At 41.8% G+C, this 15,517-nt stretch overlaps 1 protein-coding gene across 2 annotated transcripts in view; it reads right to left on the bottom strand.

Annotated features, from left to right (window-relative positions):
- The window catches only part of CARD11 (caspase recruitment domain family member 11), a 48,466-nt gene extending 34,510 nt beyond the window's left edge, over positions 1 to 13,956 (bottom strand). The window contains exons 1-3 of one of the 2 annotated variants that reach the window (XM_069029980.1): positions 13,854 to 13,956; positions 12,319 to 12,398; positions 9,621 to 9,743 (exon numbers count right to left, since the gene is read on the bottom strand). In XM_069029980.1, coding sequence (XP_068886081.1) covers positions 9,621 to 9,633 — 13 coding nt within the window. In that variant the 5' untranslated portion in view covers positions 9,634 to 9,743; positions 12,319 to 12,398; positions 13,854 to 13,956. Of the gene's footprint in view, positions 1 to 9,620; positions 9,857 to 12,318; positions 12,399 to 13,853 lie in introns of those variants that run through there. The other variant, XM_069029981.1, reaches the window with a different exon arrangement.
- Between the last annotated feature and the right edge of the window lie 1,561 nt (positions 13,957 to 15,517).

Raw genomic sequence — 15,517 nt, 5'->3', positions numbered from 1 at the left:
CAGATTTTTGCAAGCCTTGCCGTGGAGTGTGGGATAAGGTGGTGTTATGAATCATGGGCCTGCTGAGTGTTAAGCACTTTTTAAAATCAGGGCTTCTGTACACACTTAAATTGAAATTGAATGCTTTCAAAAATCTTCTCACAACTGGAACATTCTTCAAATTCTAAGTATTGGAAAAATGGGCCTTTAAAGCTTTGTGAGGTGCTAATTTTTACATGAATGGGGAACTGCTCTCTATAGCACCTATAAATCTGGCTGGCAGCAGTATTTAAGTAGTTCTGGTTCTCTAGTGTTGTATAAACTCTCCAGCAGTGCACATTCCATGGGGAAGAGGGCAGATGCTGTGTGCCAGTGCTTACCTGTGTTAATTCTAAGCTCTGAAATAAATATTTTGCTAGCTAACAGGTGATGACAAACATTGCTGATGCATCAATCTCTTTTCAGCATATTGTTTCCAGCCACAACTGAGATTTGAAGAATTAAATGAAATTTTAAGCTTTGAACCCTCTGAGACATAATAAAAGAAGGGTTCTTTCTACATGACTTTCTACGAGGAACGAAAACAAATTTATTTTTCTTATGCTCAAAAGCTCATACACTGTAGAAACTGTATGAGGTTTTAGATTAGACTCTCCTTTCATCATTAGTTGCTCTATTTATCTTTTTTTTTTCAAAGCCGGTGAGTTCAGCCTTGCAGAATCCATGCTGCTGACTCAGCTAACTGAGCCAAAACTCATAAAAATCTATTTAAAAAAGGTCCAATGATTTTATTTTCTAATCGTAAATATGAAATTTAATTAGCATCTCATTGCTAACGAAGTCACCATGGAAGACAAGACTGAGGAATTAGGCACAGGGGTGGAACATCAAGCGTAAGACAAAGCAACTGTTATGCAGGAGCCAGTTTAACTCCTGCTTTTCTCCACTCATATTTCAGAATTTTTAGGAATGATGCACAGGTTTCCTTCTCCGAGAGCAAGGCCCTTCGATCCTCTCTGTGGCAGTAATTAGTCCAGCATGATACCCCATCACACAAAATACAAAATAACAACAGATAAGGTTCACTCTGGATTAGGAAAGGAAGCAAGGCAGAGCAAGTTGGATCTGAATTCAAAATCCTGTTTTGTCATAAGCTACTCAGGTCAGCAAGTGTTTCAAATCCTGTAAAAGCAATAGACTCATCAAATGAGAAAAGAACTCTCATTATTCTCCAGGGTACAGCAAACATCAGAAAGATTAAAGGAATTTTTTTAAACGAAGCATATGGAGAATTTAAAAAGCCTCTTCAAATAGGAATGTGTCCAGCCTTTTCATCATCAGCAGTTTTAGAAGCTGTGTCCTAGGCTGACATGAGCACTGAGGTCGGCATTACTGGGTGGAATTCAGACTACTGGGAGCTTCCTCTGCCACCTTCTGCCTGAGTTCTTGAGAGGTTGGGAGTTCTTGCTCTGGCTTCGCCCACCCAAGCCTGCAGGAGGAGGTTTCCCAGGTGCCTTTCCCTGCACAGCAGCACAGTTGCCTGAGCTGAAGGCAGGGACAGGTGCTCTCCTGGTGCCCCACTCGGTGCCTCGGTGAGGGAGCACAGAACACAGAACATCACAGGAGAGGGGACTCAGTGTGATGTGGGCAAGTGCCGTGGGAGAGCTCTGCAAGGGGAACTGCAGTAACCACAAAGCTGTGCTTTCTCCCCACACTCACACTGAAATTGTTCACAGCAATCAGTGTGGGAGGAAGTGTTTACAGGACCTTTCCTGTGAGCAACTAATTATTAATAATTCCTGGATTGCTAGAAGAGCTTTAGCAGTAACTCTGTGAGTGGGCAAGCCCCTTGGGTGCTCTCAATGACAACATTCTCTGGGGTGAAAAGCAGTTTAGTAGTGGTGGTCCTGGTTACTTATATACATCAGGACAATTTCATATCACTGTTGCACAATCAGTTACCTGAAATAGCAAAGAGCCACACCCAGACATGTTATCACCAAGATGGACCGGGGTAACGCTGCATATTTTATCAGCAATGCTGGTCCTGAGTGAATGGTGGAGGTGAGGTGAACTGAGCAAGGACCAACAGCTCTCTTCAAACAATTGATGCACAGCTCCTGGTATCTTCAGTGGAGTGGTGATGGAAGTCTCTGTGAATCAGACTTATCCCAGTTCAAATTCCTGAAATAACTCTGTTTCTTGCTAGTATTTATGATGCCACTTATTCTAGCAAGGGAAAAAAAAGGGAATTAAACTTTCTCACTCCACAGTTAGAGGGTCTGAAATGGATAATTCTGGTAAAGCATATTTTTAAAGAATAAGGCAAGTTTAAAGCAATGGCCATATGCTCCTTTTGGATTCTTATATGCAAACCTTTAGCACTTAGCCAAAAATGTTGCTGTTCCTTTTCAGGACAAAATGGTCCAGCTGGTGGCTCAGAATCCACATTCAACCATCAGAAGGCACTCACCCCACTCACTGCTTTTTCTCGGAGGAATTAAGGATTGTTGGTTTGGGCAGCATATAACTGTACAGTTTCTCTTGGGCTTGTGTAAGGCCAAATTCACAGTAGAACAAATTTCTGGTCTGAGGTTACAGAGTTCACTGCCTCCACGTGAGGGGAGAGGAGAGGTGGGCAGGAACCACTTTTAGCCACAGACAACATAGTACAAAATGCCAGGATGTGGCATTGCCCAGCCCTTAGAAGCTGATGCTCTGATCTGAAACCCAGCACAGCAACCAGAACAGCCTGGATTACTACAGCCAACTGTCTGTGTGAAACATTCTCCACAGGAGAAAAGAACTGGAAGAATATCCCAGATTAAAATTTGACCTTGTTTAGAGAGTTTAGAGCTTGCTAAAACACAATGGCCTGTCTCTGCTTTCAGGCAGGTTTTTTTCATTTGCTGTACTTGGTGCATTGCTTCATCTCCCTCAGTCACAAACTGGAGGTGAGTGATGCCTTCAGCTCTAAAGTCTGCTGTAGAGAGAGGAGTTTGCCAGATGCCTTCTCTCATTTGACAGGACTCGCATGCATGGGCTGGGAATCAGAATCAGAGAGGAGAAGGAAAGGAGATACTGAACAAGTGAGGGGAGTCAGACAAACTGGTCAGGCTGAAGGGAGAGAGGACTTGAGATGTCCTGTGAGGACCAAAGGAGCAGTAACAAACCAAACTCTGCCTTTTCTCATATTCTTTCCTCGCAATATTTGAATGTGCAAATAATTTTTACTGTTTGGTCCCTTTGTGCAGAGACTCTACTCAATCTGTGCTGATGGCATTGGTTATTCAATAGCCAGTATTTCTGAATTCATTCAAGATTTCTAATAGTATCCTGCTCAAACAGCATTGGATTTCTGCACTATTATCATGTTGCAATGAGTTTACATTTTTCTGCATTGCAGCATATACTACAGTGTATCAGGAGCTTGTCACTGAATCCACAGCTTTCAAAGGGGCATTCAAATTCTGATCATTACTGTCTCAGACCGAGTGTTTTCCAGTTGTTCCTTGCAGGTGGAATATTCTTCCTGATATTGTATTCTCACCTGGCTTCTAAGGCCAACATGAAGCCAGCCCCATGCTCCCAGGTGTGCAGCCTTGCTGGGCAGTGATTCAGTGAAGGTGCTGCTGTCAGTAGCGTTTAATTCAGCAAAACTGCCTGGATGCTGCTCTCAGTGTGGATATGAATGAGTCACAAAAACACCATTCTGTAGTGTAACAATCCTTATGAAAATATTCAAGTATCACTTTTCCTTCAGGCCACAGACTTGCAGATTAAAAAAACCCAACAGATTCAGCGTTTCCAGCCTTTCGGGAAATGTAAAACTCCTTCACTTTTTTTGAAAAAATCAAGCAAGAGAAAACCACATTTTTTTCAATCCTGACACATAAGTTTAAACAATTTTTGTTTCGTACTACCCTGGTATCTTTCATGGCATAAATTGCAAAAAAGAGAGAATAAAAGACAGAAGGAAATTAAACCTTCTGAAATAAAACATGTTAGTCTTGGGTCTTTCTGAAAAATATGTAACTGGAAATACAGGGATATGTTACTGGAAGGACAAATCACACACAAAAGATTCTTAAATTTTGAGACTTATTCTGACTTCCTTTGGCAGGAACTGTGAAGGAAGACCAGCAGTGTAGTAGCAGGGAAGTATCGTACCTTAAGCTTGTTTTTTTTTCCTCAGGCTCAGCAATAGTAAAGAAGGTGGGAAAAATTTATGGAATTTTCTACTTTCAGTCACTGCAAATCATTAGTGAAAAGAGTTTGATGATCTCACTAACTACCTCATTATAAACTACAAAAACCATATGGAATGTAAACTACTTCACATGGTGCTCAGAGACATGATTTAGTGCTGGACTTGGCAGTGCTGGGTTAACAGTTGGACTCAGTGACCTTAAAGGTCTTTTCCAACCTAAATAATTCTGTGATTCAGAAAAAGCCAAGCAATGAGATGCAGGAAGCAGATGCTGGATAGACACTATGACTTGTTCTTGTAAAAGACTGGGATGCACCAGTAGACTTTGGAGAGGATCCACACAAAACTGCAACCAGGGAGGAAAGGTTCTTTTAAACACAGACTCCATGCAACGGAGTTTGGTCAGCGAGGAGTGTACATCACTGGTATTTGAATTGAGTTGTTAAAAGCCAAAAGCCTTCAAATGATCTTATAAATGTGATAGTTTTTCAGTTCATGATCAAAGAGAAAAGTGTCAATCACCATTTTCACTGTAGTTGGAAATATACTTGGTGTAAAAAGAATTGAAATACCCTTTGGGTGTTTTCCCAGTTTCATCAGGATTCACAATCCCCAGAGGGAAATATTTGAAAGGTGTCTTTATTAGCGTTTCAAATCTTGGAGGAACTTATTTTTGTGCTCAAATATATTAAATGTGTGTAACAACCTATTAAGTACACTCACTTGAAATCATACACTGATCTCAAGTATGGGCACAGACAGACTGGAGATGTTTATACACATTTTGTGCTATAAAAATGAAGTGGAAACAATCCTTCAACTGCTAATGATAACCATATATGTACTGCTACCATACAGCTTTTTCTGTGTGCAGATGGAAAAAAAATCCTTATCCCATTTTAAACAGAAACCTTATGCTACATTTGGTCCTCAGCATCTCAATTACAACCTAAGGAGAATTTGCCCAGTGCTCAGAGGGCCAGTGGGAATCCTTTCCTTGGCTACACTGAAGTTGATTCCTCCCCTGAACTCCAAAAACCAGGGCTGGCTTGAGCAAATAACAAGTACCTTTGTGTAAGGCCAAGCCGGCCTCAGGGACCAGAACAAACACATCCCTTAATACTACACCAAGTTACTTCACAGACAAATTCACTGAGGCAACAATTACTACAAATAATATCACACACACAGCTGTATATACATTTATCCTTTTGACAAAACCAGAATGCTACAGCATTTCATTTGACATTTCTGATAGATTTCCAGTGAGATTTGACAAATTTCTCTTTCCTCTTGAGCTGCTAAACAGATTCACTGAAGCAGACAGCATTAGAAAGTAATGCCCCATCCAGCCCTGAAGATAAAATAGGTTTTGCAGGACTAATGTAACAGGAATATTCTCCTCACTACATGTTCAGCACTGGGGGCAGACAGTGTATAACACATTGCCAATTTTGGGTGCTATTAATAATGTACTTTTGTGAGCTGTGAAAAACCCACCCTGCATGGTCGCCTTACACATATGAAAGCACAAAGTTCTTACCTGCTGGTAAAATGTTACATGTAGATCACTAAGGTTGTGAATTCATGGTACTCATAAACTATCACCCTTCCTAGAGCCCAAATATTTGGCAGAAAGTTATGAAGGGAGGTGTTTGAAATCAAAGTTCAGAGGAGACCTTCGTGCTTAACTTAAGTCAGCGTGCAAACCTCAGCCAAGGGAATCCACTGCCCAGAGCTGGGACACCATGACAGGGAAGCTGGCAGAGCTGCTGCTTTGTCAAACTGCACTTTAAACAGCCTGGCACTGCGTTCTGCTCTTGCCTGGGAGGAGCAGAAGTGAGAGGGTGATATAGGGAGAGAATACAGACTAAAGCAGCAGAGACAACGAAGCTTTTATCACTCATTGGATGCGTGCCACAGACACCAATTATATACATTTGACAGCAACCATTATAATTCCAGAGTCCTTGAACAAATCACAAGCAGAAAGGTTACCTTCCTGAAAATGTTCTTTGCCATTAAGTAAGTGACCCAGACTAGAGGGTGAAGGCAGCTCTTAAGAGAAAATTTGGGGGAAGGGTGGAGATGGAGAATCTTATTACATGTAGACCTATAAACCCACATCATTTGTTCTGAAAAAGGAATTGCAGATTCACTGCAGATGCTGGATTCACAACAAAGCACACAGGGTTCTGCAAATGCAAATCCTACAGACAGCAGTGGCAAAGCAGACAAGAGACAAAGAATTCTTCTCTTGTATCAGTGGCAAAACTTCACCAGACTTGGTGGGGTTTATGGTTTTACCCTTCAACTTGAAAATCACAAGGCCTAGTTCCATATTTCTTTTTAAGTTTAGATTGCTATGGAGGCTACTGCCAAAGAAAGCTGCCATAGGTCAAACTCCACCATCAGTTACACAACTTAATGACCATATCTAAGTGAAAGATTTGTATTTTATGAAAGATGTATTTCAATATCAAAGAGAGAGTCGAGCCATCTGCTAACAAGTGGGTAGCTAAGGATCTCTATAAATTTCATCCTCTGTGAGCAATCATTCCATATATCTGGTGAAAACTTTTCACCAAGCAACTGTATAGAAACCAAGGTCATTTGGTATATGGGACTCTGGTATCTTCAGCATATCTGGGATGCATCCTTCTAGAGAAGGTCCAAATTACCTTTAACTGGAACAAATCCATGCAGTCAGATGGTTCTCTCTTGTCACCCACATTAAAAGCTTATTGTTCTCTTAATTCAGAGTTAAGTCTAATTGGAAGTAACTATTTGCATAAGAGCAGGGAGTCAAACACGTGATTCTGAATCTGTTCTGGAGTTGGCTCTCTTGATAGAGCAATTTGTTGAGTAGAATAGAAAGTTTCCAGGCTCTTTCCTGCTGAAATTTCTCCTCTGCCAGACACATGACTCAAGAAGCTGGACATACACGCAAAAATAAAATTTCTGTCTCCAGATCCCCTTGCAAATGTCACAACACACCTTTGACAATGTCCATTTTTAACTCAACACAAGCAAACTATGTAATGCAAAAGAAAAAGGAGGGGGAGAGAGAGAGAAAAGAGACATTGTCTCAGCCAATTTATTTCTGGGAGACATCAAGTCTTTACCAAAAGAACCAGTAATAGGGTTCCAAATTTGCCAAAAATATTTCCAGATTTGCCCAAACCAGCACATAGGGGCAAAACATACTGACAAAACAAGGCACAAAATCCACAAGTTTGGTAGAATGACTCAAAGGAATACAGATGCTGTTCCTGTCACAAGGTGAGTTACAACAGAGTAAGAAAGAGTCATATTAGACCTGTATGTATAAAATTAGCATTTTATTGTTCTAGGCTTGTAGTCTTTTTTCAAGTTCCAAAAGGCAAAAATATTTTAATGTACCTGTTTCTGCATTGAGAAGAGAATGTTCACAGCTCAAAGGCCTTTCTGAATCAGAAAGGATATCTTATAACTGCAAACATAAAATTGAAGCTCCTTTCATTCATAAGGAGATGGACAATTTGAGAGAGCAGGACAGATCGCTAAGAGAATTCTCCCACATAATAATTCTCCTACTAATTCAGTTGAGTTTAATAAGTGATCCATATTCAGTTCCCAAAAGACCACATCAGAACATCCACAGAAATAAATCTTCAGTCTCCATAGTCCTTCTTAAGAAGGTGAGGCTAAAAAGCTTCATCAAAGAAATGCACTTATTTGTCATATCTGATTCAAAGCATACAAATTTAAGCAAGGACTAATACCAGATATTGTCCTTGAATGCAGTTTTTAGCCATGCCTGATCTTGGTGACTCACCAATATGTCTGGTATAAAAGACATGAGCTGTTTCCAGATCCTAGGAGCAAAGTTACTCCCACTACAGCATTAGAGTTGAGGACTTCTGCCTCTGAGACTTGGAATCCCATAGGAATCAACAGCACAAAAACTATGCCAGAGTCAGACTGGAAATTCTGCTGTGGGGAACGAATTCCAGAGGTTTATTAAGTTTGGTAAAAAGATTTATGATCAACTAGAACTATTTTTTATGGTTTTCCAAAGGCATTTTGCATTGTGCTCTCCCATTTTTTCATCTACCTTCAGTCCCATCACTAAGCTCTTCCTCTGCTCAGGCTGCATATTCTGCAGAGGAAAGAGGAGCTGAGAGACTGCAATACTTCCTCTGGTTCCCCCGCAGGCTGGCAGCAGGGATCGTAAGGCAGCAGTGCAAGCCCATCTGCATCAGCGGTTCCTCCCAGTTTCAATGCAATATAAAGATAAAAACAGATAGAGAAACCTGGTGGAGAGCTGTGGTAAGGAGGTAGGAAGGAGTGGGATGGCAGAAAGAGAAGGGATAGAATACACAAAGTTAGGGCAGGCTGTACTTGAGAGTGGAGAGGAAGACAAAGGAGGTTACAGGTGTTAGAAAATGCTGTTTGTGAGACAGAAAGAAACAGAGAGACAGGATGACAGTGGTTATTTGTTGTGAATGACTAACTATGAGTCTGAGCACTGGAAGGAAGCTATGCAAGTGTGAAAGTCTCTTATTTTGGGATGCATCCCCAAAACCGTAAATATGCAAATCCTGCACGTCCATGGAAGGGAATGACAGGAAAGAGACGTGTATGTAAGGACAGCCCAATGGAGAGGCAACACCTCTGTGTGGGCAACAGGAACTTGCCAGGGCAGCAAACCCATGAGAGAGGGGATGGAGCAGGAAGTAGGAGCGCGTGTGTGAAGCTGGAGGAGCAACAGGAAAGGGGAACATAAGAACAAGAAGGAACTGACAGAGGGGAAGGAGGGAGAGATTAAGAACTTGAGGGAGGATGTACAGTCTATTGCACAGGCATGAAAGAAGGCAGAGGGAAAGGAAAGGAACAAACAAGGGAAACATTTGTCACACAGAAAATACTCCTGATGAAGAAAAGACATAAAAAGATGGTGAAAAAGATAATAAGAGCTAGAGAGGGTTGAGAATAGAATAAAGGAAGTGAGAAGAACGAATGAAAAGACGAAGAAAACCAAGTAAGAAAGATTTTACTAGTTAACAGAAAGCATAAATCTCAGTGAAGAGATTTAAAGAAAGGGCTGGGGCACAACACACTATGGGCAGAACCAGAAATTCCCTGGAGACAAGTGCTGATGACCAGTCCTTCATCTCCCCTCTCCAGACCTCCATATCAACTCTCTTTCCCAGTGCACCTTTGCACCTCCAGCTACAACCTGTTTGCCTCCCTGAGCCCTGGGCTCCAAGGATCGGCGCATGCAAAGTACCAGACCTGTTGAGGGCAAGGAAAGCACGAATGGAACCATTTTCACAGAACCTCTTGAGTATCAATGCAAAAACGGTCCAAGTGGAACTTCAAGTGATCAGAGCCAGTGCTGTGGTAGCCAGCAGGGAGGTGGAGCTGCTCTGACAGCTGCTTTCCTTACCTTGGGTGCTCATGAGTGACCGGCTGTCTCGCTGCAGCTCTGCAGGCTGCACTCTCTATGTCGCTTCCATGCAATTGTCAGCGTCTCTCCAGGAGTCCTGGACAGGTTATTTGTGCTCTGCAGCTGTTGAAAATTAAAGGAAACACAAGGAGTAAAACACCCCCTGGCTCCCAAAGTGCAAAAGTTTCGGAAGAATCAGGAATGAAGGAGGCTGGGGCACTGGGGGAAGAACAAGCAAAGAGCTGCACAGAAAGTAAGAAAAAGTGTGTCAGAGACTGGGAGGGGCGGAGAAGGAAAATGCAAAGACCTGACAGGAAACCAGACTATAAATCTGCTTCGGGTTTGAAAAAAACACATTTCTGCTCCCCAGCGATGGAGCCTGTTTGCAAATGACTCTGCAGGCAGGTGACAGCAGAGCCCTGTCGCAGCAGGCAAGCAAATCAAGAGGCACTGTTGCCCCTTCCCCAGGAAGAGCAGAGGGCAGAGGTGGAGGCAGCGCAAATGCCCGGCTCAGGCAAAAAAGCAGCCCATGTCCACTGCCTCACTTCCAGCTCCACACACACACACACACTTCCAGGGCATGTTTCCCTCGGGCACAAGGGGACGTGCTCAGCGCCAGCCTCTCCCAGCCCAGGGCAGCAGCCCTGGTGTCTCAGGGCACTTGATGGTAGAAAGCAGGTGGGAGAGAAAAAAGAACGGAAGAACTGAAGAAAACAGAGTTTCAAGAATAACAGTTCCAGGCAGAAGGAGTTCTGGGTTTTCCCAAGGTTTCAAAGGTTTTTCATTAAATCATCTATTTTATTAGTAGCTTCTTTTGCTAAAAAGGTAGTCAACAGGGTTTACTTTAGATTAATACATTAGATTATTTTACAGTTGAATGATACGTTAGGCAATATGTTTCCAAAAGGAGTTTTTGCTGACACAAAGAAGCTGCAGTACCTTGTATTTCTTCAATGTTGGATTTCAGGCTTTAGGCCAACATACAAGCCCAACCCTGGTGGATCTCACAGAGAACATTTACCTCTAGGATGCAACCATGAGCCTCCCTACAGCCAAACCCATAGGAGCAAAGTCACTCAGTTCCTGCCCTTGATATTGTCGTGGTCCTGCAGGACCAGGAGTCACCATCAGTTCTAGAAACATCCTTCAGTGCTGCTGTCACCCTGCTCAGGGATCCTGAGCCTGAACCCCTTGTGTGGTGTGCTGGTTCTTGTGCAAGGCACAGGTAGAGATCTACTCTCAGTCACTCCCAAGGCTTTACCTTTGCACTGGGCAGATGTACACAAGTGAAGTCTCACTGGAATCAGGTCCTGGATGTGTGAGGATCAGAGAGAAGAACCCTTGAAGAAAGGATGAGTGTAATAAGGATGCCCGTGTGCAAGGGTGACTACAAAGGTCATCAGTCCAGCTACAAGTGCAAACACATCAAATTACTGGATCAATAAGGGGGAATTCGAGCAGAGTCACCCACAGGTTTTGTTGCCTGGAATGCCTTCTGCTCCCTCATGATTTTTTGCAAAGGTTCAGTTTTTCTTTGAGGGTGACTAGAAAAAAACAACTATGTACATATGGGCATGGGTATGTTTTTATTTCCTGAGAGAAAATAACAGAAATAAGTCAGAAACACTACAAAAATAAGCATAAGCGACCTATGAGAGATAATTTAGGAATGTATGTAGGGGGAAAGCATGATGACAGTAGTGGAGTGAGAGAATAAGAAAGGAAAAAATATTTGGTAAGAGAATAAAGAAAAACACAACAAATGGAAAATAAGTACAAAAGAACAGTGGAAAAATTATCAAAGGATAGAGCAGCGTCAAAGAACAGAATAGAGGAAGTGAGGAGATAAAGTGAAAAGAAGAAATGTAAAAAAAAAAATAGAGAAAACACATGGCTCAAAGTGTTGCTACCATAACACATAAAGTGTTCTTACCAAACTGAAAACCAGAACCCTGCAAAAATTGTAAGGGTGCAGAATATATTCCAGGCAGCAAAATGTAGTGGGCAGCTCTGCTCCAATCCTCCCTTATTTCTGCTCTAATTTCACATGTTTGTAACTGTACCTGGACTGGTGAGGGTCTAAGTTTATGCATAGTGATGATACTGAAAGGGACTCTGGAAGCAATTCCAGTTCTCTAAATCAAGAGCTCAAAGACTATGGAAGGCAGGGATTTCTGTCTTCTGCTGAGCAATAGCAGAACTTGCTACTACCCTACTAATTTTTTTCCAGTGAGGACTATACTGTGATGTGTTACTTACATTCTTGTGCAACGTTATCAAAATTCACTGCTGAACAAACTTGGAGTTGCAAGTGATGAGGTGCAGGAAAACCTCCTGCTCTGAGCAGCCAAAAATCTCTCCATGTGACAACTGCACAGGTGAGGTTCTGCAGTTTCTGAGCAGGGGAAAATCAGCAAAACTTTGGGGGAAAACTACGAAATAGAACTATAAGAATCGTGGCCAACAATTCTTCCATCAAAACCAATACAAGTCACTTTTGAGTTGAGCTTTCTGCTGCTTTCACAGAGGAAGCTGATTTGTGCATGCAACAGAGGAACCATTTTAAGCACAACCAGAGAAACTAACTCTGCTGGCAGGAGGCTCTGTGGCTTCACTTCAATTTTAAAACCACAGATCTTCCACACATAGTTCCTAACCTGAAAGGAAAAACATGCTAAAAATTCAAATCAAGACTCACCAAGTCTCATGACAGCTTTCTCCTTCTGTCCTTGATTTCTTCAGCAAACAGGGTATCAGCCAGCCCACTCTGAAACTGCCCTGGGGAGCCAAGCAAGGGGTTAGGTTTCATTTGTTCCTGTTTCTGCTTTTGCTTTGTTTAATGCTGTAGATTACAAACAGATCAAAAAGTACAGTAACTGTTTTAAAGAAGATGCCACATTTCCCTGGGCCTAAAGTGACGCTCTAGAGATGAAGCAGTTATCTAGCAAAGCCTGAGCAGCTTTAAGGAATCTATCACAGAAATCAAAGGACCTAAAATTCTCATAGTCATAAAGGCTTTCCTGGCAAACTGAGATTAGCTGAGCAGGATACAGTCATCAATCACAAAGCCACATGCAACTGAGTATCAACGTTCTCTTATAAGAATTTACAATCTTAATCCCAGTTTTCAGGTGTAAAAATTCTCTCAAGCTATAAAAGTGTTATGGTGAGGTTGCAGCTCCTTGAGGCTGGCAGACTGAAATGTGTTTCACACAATGTAAGTGTAGAAAATAATTATGTTCTATTAGGCAACCAGAAAACGAGAAAATTCAGATGCATCACCTAAAACACAGCAAAAATCTGCAGGGTTTGAATAAGTGGCTTTCCTGACCCAAATGCAGGGCTTAGTCTGACCGGTAGAGTTCTAAGCAAGAAATGTTCCATTTTTATTTTTATTTTTTGGGGGTGAGAAAACTGAATTGCCTCAAAAAAATACTGTCTCTGTCCTCTGTTTCTTTTTTTGTAATAATAATAATAACAATAGTAGTAGTAATAATAATAATAATAATAACAATAATTCCACTGGGACATTCAGTTTAACAAGCTGTCCAGTCAATGGGTAACAATAAACAGTACTTTTTTGTTATTGTTGTTGGTTATGGCTTCTCAGATTTCTTTCATTAAACTTGGTGCAGGAAACAATAAATTGCACCTCTGCTTTCAAAGGAACTCCCCTCCCTTGAAAGTCCCCTGGAAGGACACACCTGGAATGTTTTCTGTCTCCCTCTTTCTCAGACGCTTCAGAAAAGAAGAGCATATTTAGTCCCTTCCAATTGGTCTGATTCTGCAGGATCTGAGCCCTGTGGTACAACCTGAATTTCAAGTGCATCTTAAATCCTTTGGTGGGGCTGAACCTTCCCTTCCTCCAGGCTTTTGCTTTGGGTTCCTTGCATAAAAAAGCCAGCAAAATGTCAAGGTTATTACATCAGGTGATCAACCAGTGAAGAAGACTTGGAACCTCAGATATTCCTCCCCGTTTTTGCTGGCCTCCTAACTATTTCTCCCACGGGTGACTTTCATACCAGAACATCATTATTGGTGTCTATAGGGAAAGTTGCTCTTCTTTGTCCTTCTGTCTGTCTCACAGGAATCATATATAATTCCCATGGGAATAAACTTCCCTGGGTGTAAGGTTCTCCTTGTACACCACTTCAATTTTAAAACCACAGATCTTCCAGACATAGTTCCTAACCTGAAAGGAAAAACATGCTAAAAATTCAAATCAAGACTCACCAAGTCTCATTACAGCTTTCTCCTTCCTGCAGAAGGTCTTTTTACAAGGTGATTCATCAGCTCTAAGTCAGAACTGAAGCTGCTGCAGAGTTTTAAATATCTGCAGACTAAAGAGTTAAAAAAAATCAGCATTTAAAAGTAAAGAAACACTAAAATGTCCAGCTCTTAATCTGCTGCTCCTTTTCTTCTGTTCCCTTTTTCTCCCAAGAGAGCCATCCCAGCCCATGAGGAGACTGCCCTTGACTCCTTATCAGTGTAACAGTCCTGAAAATCCCTGGATACTAGAAACGCATTTCACAAACTACTGATTTGAGAACTAATATATTGCATTTCTCCTGCATGCCTGAGCACAGCAGCACCGTATATATTGTTAACACAACCCTTCCAACTCTTTAGAGCAGAGAAACAGAAGTATTAAATATTTTCCCCGTTTTACATATTTTATATTATCAGCCTTGCTCAACTATCCTTAGAGACTATCATTCTTACTTAAGGATGCTCACAATTTATCATTTTTCTCTGGAGATCTGACTTCCAGAACAGAAGTATTTCCCTATTCAATTCACCAGCCTGTGCATAAGCAGCTGTTACTGTTCATCTGCCTTTTCTAGGCATTAACATCAAAAATGCCCCTTGATCTCAAAAAGTGACACACAGCGTGGTTTCCTTAACACCTTTGGGGGTAATGGTTTAAATCCAGCAGGGAAATGTTCTCATCTATAGGTTTATGATACACATTTAAACAGTGTTTCAATTGCCTCAACTATGAAATAAGATGACAACCAAACATATATCAGAGGGGGACAGAGAGCATAAAATTCCCTCTTTCATTTGACAGTGGTGGGGCTTACGTGGTTTTGCACAAAATGTACAGTCTCTGTCAAGTTTGACAGCATTATGGGATTTATCTCAGTCACCTGTTAGCATATTCACCCATTGTGGAAAATTTGGGTTCAAATCCATTCTGGGATCTGGGTTCTCAATCCATGGCACAGAAGACCAGCCCTCCACTGAAGCAAAGAACCCAGACCTGAGCTTTTGATAAGATAAAGCTGATAGAGGGTAGATTTAGATGGGATATTGGGAAGAAATTCCTCCCTGTGAGGGTGTTGAGACCCTGGCACAGGTTGCCCACAAAAGCTGTGGCTGCCCCATCCTTGGATTGTTCCAGGCCAGGTTGGACAGGCCTTGGAACAACCTGGGACAGTGGAAGGTGTTCCTGTCCATGGCAGAGGGTAGGAAAAGATGGACTTTAAGGTCCTTTCCAACCCAAAGCACTCTGGGATTCTACAGTTCTGCATTTCTACCACCAATTCTGCCCCTTCTTGAGGCCACAGAGAGGGAAGCTCCAGACTCTGTGACACTCTTTCCAGAAGAGTCAGAGTTAATTTAGTGGTTATTCCAACTATTCTCTTTCCCTTACACATACATCATTCATCAAAATTGGGTATGAGCCATAGTTCAGGTGCTTATGCTTTTCCATATGTTCTTAATTACATGTCCATAGGGCTTAAAATCCAAGGATCTTTAAACCTTCCAGACAAATGATTTAGTTTCACAGCAACCAGTGAGTTATGTATTCATATCCATCCTCAATGGATGATGAGACAAAGTATTGGAGAGGTAAAAAAAAGGAATATTTCCTCTCTCTTGCAAGTGGTAAA

Source organism: Aphelocoma coerulescens, chromosome 14 (assembly GCF_041296385.1).
Source record: "Aphelocoma coerulescens isolate FSJ_1873_10779 chromosome 14, UR_Acoe_1.0, whole genome shotgun sequence".
Classification (NCBI taxonomy): Eukaryota; Metazoa; Chordata; class Aves; order Passeriformes; family Corvidae; genus Aphelocoma; species Aphelocoma coerulescens.
This window is presented reverse-complemented; position numbering and strand designations above follow the sequence as displayed.